General features: G+C 55.4%; 1 protein-coding gene across 1 annotated transcript; it reads left to right on the top strand.

The window, feature by feature from the left end:
• Window positions 1-3979: 3979 nt before the first annotated feature.
• On the top strand, window positions 3980-4378 carry LOC136456968 (uncharacterized). Its single transcript, XM_066456990.1, has one exon. The coding sequence runs from the start codon at window positions 3980-3982 to the stop codon at window positions 4376-4378; it is 399 nt and encodes a 132-aa protein (XP_066313087.1).
• The last annotated feature ends 1168 nt before the right edge of the window (window positions 4379-5546 follow it).

Genomic DNA, 5546 nt, shown 5'->3' with positions numbered 1-5546 from the left:
CCTGGGGTCCCTCGCGGACCGGCTTTCCAACAACGGATCGGCCCAAGCAGACAACACGCAACTCATGGGCCGGCCCAAGTACCTGAACGACAGAACAGAAGGGCGGTCCAATCACTGACCGGAAGGCCTGACCGAGGAGGAACGGCGCCCGCATCCGACTCTGGCCCACCTATCCGACCGAAGCATCTACATCGGTCTCCGGCCCGCCTTCGGGCGGCCTCTCTGACCAGAAGGCCTGGCCAAAGCACTGCTTCCGACTCTGACCCACGTCTCCGACTGGGGATGCGCCAAACCCCTGCTCATGGCTCTTCTCCGACTGGTGTGATCAGAATCGACTGGGACCAACCGACCAGGGACGCCCGCACAAAAAGGACTAGGGAATGAACAGAGAAAGCAAGGCAGGGCGCATAAGACAAACCATGATACCAGGGACCGTACCCTATACACCTGCAAAAATAGTACTCTGCAACCTCCCTGGCACAAACAGAGCCCAAACAGTGTTGTAGGCGCCGACATTTTCCCTACAGTATTATGGGTGCCATTAACTCCCATATGGTAAGGCTCCCCCCACATGCCTCTCGGCATCGACAGTGTTGTGGGCGCCAAAATTTACCATACCGAGTGAACATGGCAAAACTCCTCACATTCCTCTGGGCATCAACAGTATAGCAGGTACCGACATCTGCCATACCTGAACAAGATGACGCAACCTCCCACGTGCATCTGATATCCAATAGTGTTGTGGGCGCCTACCATCATCCTATACCTGTCGGCGTGGGAAACAAGGATTAGAAGCATACGTACTCTCTCCCTCACTTGTAAGGCCATCCCCTTCATCTGTAAAAGGGGATGCGCTCTCTCCCAATATTGAAGTAGATCCAAGTCATTCTAGATTCATTAGATCGACCAAGTTCACTAGCACACAACAACAGAACCACCAGGTTCAAACCACGAGCACATGCTCGAACACTTAGCTCATAGCAAAGCTCTTGTCACTCTTGGCCCTTTCGACCAGAGTCCGACCGGACCTCTTGTACCTCCCATCTTTCTCCTTCTCGTTTGTAACCCCACTGCAAACTTTAAGCACCTGGGCTTAGGAATAAAGTCACCGACCGACTCAAACTAGATGTAGGGCATGTTGCCTGAACCAGTATAAACCCTGTGTCATTGAGTGCTAGGCCACCTCCGATCACAACGTATGGTAAAACTACAAATATTTACTTGTTGGTCACTTTTTGCACCGACAGTTGGCACCGTCCGTGGGGAAGACGTTTATACGTTCAACACTTTTTGGTCATCGGATGGCCCACTTTTCTGCCACCATCGACATGGTAGGCTCAAGTGATACGACTCACATCGGCTCACTAGAGTTTCCCGCACTCCCACCTATTGGGATGTGGGTTCCACCTATGTTCAAGCCGTCCTAGGCCTTCCTCTTCGGAAGCCTGGACTTCGTCGCCGACCGGCTCGGCGTACTACACCTCCACGAGGAGGCTCTCGTTCTGGTGCCCATCAGAGGGGCGCCCTCTATTGGCTCCGGGACGCACGACGATTTTAACGGCAAGGCATCTGCGCTTCATTCCGAGCAAACTCTCTGCTCAAACCCCACTGTGAGTAATATGCATACTGTTATTTACTCTCTATTTACTATCTCCCACCGATTATCTAGAGGGACCATATTGACTACATCACGAACACCATACGATCGGTTCCCCTATGGCCTTGCATCCCCCGCGGACGCGTGCGCTCAGGGCTCCAAGGGACGCTGCCGCCATCCCCCCTCACATCCGAATTTGTGGGAATTGCGAGCTATGCTCCTACCATTTTCCATGAACTCCCGGATGACGAGGGTGAGAGCGACGGCTCCAGCATTGGCGACGTGGCACCTAGCCATTGTCCGTCCCGAGAGTGCGCTATGGCGGACACTCCGAGACAGCCGCCGGTCATTGTGGAGTCTGCATAAACTCACACCCCAACAGACCCATGTGTGGGGGCCCTCATGTTTACGCAAGGGCACACCGAGGAACTATGACAACAGTGGCAGAACCAGCCGCCGCCTACACCGGCACGCTCGGCACAGCACGTTGTGCCCCATGCGCATAACCCGGTGGGCGACGCCCAGGATCGCGCCCGCCAGGTCTAACACGATATCATGAACGAGGGGAACAATCTCGCACAGTTCACTCGGGCTAGCCAGAACATCACTGCTGCAGTAATGCTTCTGCGTGGTGTTCCCGAGCTCGTCGACCCCTAGGAGCGGGTGGTCTATCGAAACCTCTAGGTTCTGGTAGAGGCCGCCGCCGTTCAACAGGTGGAAAGCTCTACATCGCGACTCCAACATGCGCCCTCTCTCCCCACTAGGGGAGCAGGGACGTGCCAGATGGATCACTCCATTCGCTCACCGCTACAGCGGCCAAGTGCGGCTCAGGAGGCAGCAGCTGTGCCACGGTCCAACCTGGCGCCTACTCCGCACCGACCGCCGATGCACGAACAGACCAGTCTGCACCAGGATGCTCGCAGTGTCGTCAGTAACCAGCATCATACCTAGCATGATGATGACGTCCACCGAGCGGTGGTGAGAGCAGGCGACACGGATCCCGCCTGAACCATCGAGGGGAGTGGAGAAATGCGCCTCAGCCACGGTCGTCGACCAGACCCCCGGAGTCCTAGCCCCGAGGGCCTAGGACCATGGGCCTTTGACCGGCGTATCCGGAGAGCGCCATTCTCACAGCACTTCCGACCGCCCACCAACATCAACAAGTACACCGGGGAGACAAACCCCGGTATTTGGCTCAAAGATTTCTGGCTCGCCTGCCGAGCCAGAGGGGTGGATGATGACTATTTCATCATTTAGTATCTCCCCATCTGTATAGGGGAACATGTTTGGGCATAGGTTGAATTCCTCCCGTACGACAGCATCCGCGACTGGGCGGACCTCAAGAGGGTCTTCGTCGAAAATTTCTAGGGGACGTATGTCCGCCCTAGAAACTCCTAGGACCTCAAGAGCTGCCAATAGGAGCCCAGCGAATCCCTACAGGATTACATCCATAGATTCTCCCAACGATGCAACTCCCTCCCTGATGTCGTGGATGCGGACGTCATCAACGCATTCCTCTCTGGGATGACCTGCGAGTCCCTGATCCACAAGCTTGGCTGCCTGAAGCCCCGTACCACCCGCGACCTACTCGACGTCGCCACTAACCACGCCTTCGGCGAGGAGCCAGTCAGAGCGGTCTTCAACGGAGGCCAGGACAAAGGCAAGGCCAAGCGCACGGACCAAGACGAGGGCCCCTCCGCACAGAGGGTCAAGAAGAACAAAAAAGATCGACGCCGATCGGACAACACCGCATTGGTCGTCGTGGCTGATCGCACGGGCAAGCAACCTTAGTACGGGCTACCTGACCACTTCAACAAGCTCATGGACAGCCCGTGCACCAACCACGCCTACCCCATCAAACACCTCTACAAGGACTATGAGCTCCTCAAACATTTCCTCCGATAGGTCGGCGGGCCGAAAGAGGGGGACGACAAAGAGGCGGCAGCCAAGAAAGGAGGCACGGCGAGCAAGGACGAAGACAGTTTCCCCGACCCTGAGAAATGCATCATGATCTTTGAAGGATCCAACGCCATCTAGACCAAACGCCAGCACAAGGTGCGCTATAGGGAGGCATGCACCGCCGAGACGGCCGTCTCCTCCTTCCTCAGCTGGTCGGATTCTCCGATCACCTTCGATCAAAGGGACCATCCCTCCCACATCGTGAGACCGAAACATTACCCGCTCATCGTTGACCCCATCGTCCGCAAGAAGCGCCTCACCAAGGTGCTGATGGATGGAGGCAGCAGCCTCAACATCCTCTACATCGACACCCTCGACGCCATGCGCATACCCTAGTCGGAACTCCACCTGGCAGGGTCTCCCTTCCATGGGGTGATCCTAGGAGCGCAGGCATACTCGCTCGGGTAGATCGACCTGCCCGTCATGTTTGGCAACCGAGCCAACTTCTGCTTGGAGATCCTCACCTATGAAGTGGTGGACTTTCTAGGGTCCTACCACGCCATCTTGGGGCGGCCATGCTATGTCAAATTCATGGCAATCCCCAACTACACCTACCTCAAGCTGAAGATGCTGGGACCAAACGGCGTTATCACCGTGAGCAGCACCTTCTCGCACGCATTCACGTGTGACCACGAGCATTTCGAGCTCGCCATCGCGGTCGTCAACTCATCCGAGCTTTTGCGGCTCGGGGAGTCGTCGACCCCGGCAGTCCTAGACTGCGACGAACCAACCTCCTCGATGGCCTTCTGCCCGCTCGAGGAAACCAAGGCGGTGGGAATCGACCCCACTGACCCAACCAAGACGGTGCATATCGGGACCTAGCTCCCGGCGAAATAGGAATGCGAGTTCATTGACTTCCTGCGTGCCAATCATGATGTCTTCGCATGGCAGCCTTCTGACATGCCAGGCATACCGCAGGAAGTCACCGAGCACGCACCGCGCCTCATCCCGGGCTCGAAGCCCGCCAAGCAGCGCCTGCGTCGCTTCGACGACAAGAGATGTAGGGCCATAGGCGAAGAGATCGCCAAACTCCTAGCGGCCAAATTCATCAGAGAGGTATTCCACTTCGACTGGCTTGCCAATCCCGTTCTTGTTAAAAAGAAGACTGGGAAGTAGAGAATGTGCGTTGATTATACTAGCCTCAACAAAGCATATCCAAAGGATCACTTCCCTTTACCACGCATAGACCAGATAGTTGACTCCACCTCGGGTTGCGAGATCCTCTCCTTTCTAGATGCCTACTCGAGCTATCACAAGATCGCGATGAAAGAGTCCGATCAACTCACAACCTCATTCATTACCCCGTATGGTTCGTACTGCTACGTAACTATGCCTTTCGGCCTGAAGAACGCTAGCGCCACCTATCAAAGGTGCATGCAGCAATGCTTCACCGACCAAATCGACCCGCTCGATCAGGCCGAGCGGCCGAAACCAACAATCGCTCCCCCCACATGCCACTAGGCATCGATAGTGTTATGAGCGCCCAAATTTACCGTACCGAGTGAACATGGTAAAACTCCTCACATGCCTCTGGGCATCAACAGTATAGCAGGTACCGACATCTGCATACCTGAACAAGACGACGCAACCTCCCATGTGCATCTGATATCCAATAGTGTTGTGGGCGCCTACCATCATCCTGTATCCGCCGGCGTGGGCAACAAGGATTAGAAGCAAACATACTCTCTCCCTCTCACTTGTAAGGCCATCCCCTTCATCTATAAAAGGGGATGCGCTCTCTCCCAATATTAAAGTAGATCCAAGTCATTACAGATTCATTAGATCGACCAAGTTCACTAGCACACAACAACAGAACCACCAGGTTCAAACCACGAGCACACGCTCGAACACTTAGCTCACAGTGGAGCTCTTGTCACTCTTGGCCCTTCCGACCGGAGTCCGACCAGACCTCTTGTACCCCCCATCTTTCTCCTTCTCGTTTGTAACCCCACTGCAAACTTCGAGCACCTGGGCTCAGGAATAAAGTCAC

Source organism: Miscanthus floridulus, chromosome 1 (assembly GCF_019320115.1).
Source record: "Miscanthus floridulus cultivar M001 chromosome 1, ASM1932011v1, whole genome shotgun sequence".
Taxonomy (NCBI): domain Eukaryota; kingdom Viridiplantae; phylum Streptophyta; class Magnoliopsida; order Poales; family Poaceae; genus Miscanthus; species Miscanthus floridulus.
The sequence above is the reverse complement of the archived record's forward strand: the minus strand, read 5'-3'. Positions and strand labels throughout refer to the sequence as shown.

Excerpts from the sequence above, each read along its gene's own strand:
- LOC136456968 (XM_066456990.1), top strand. The coding sequence starts at position 3,980 with ATGTTTGGCAACCGAGCCAACTTCTGCTTGGAGATCCTCACCTATGAA.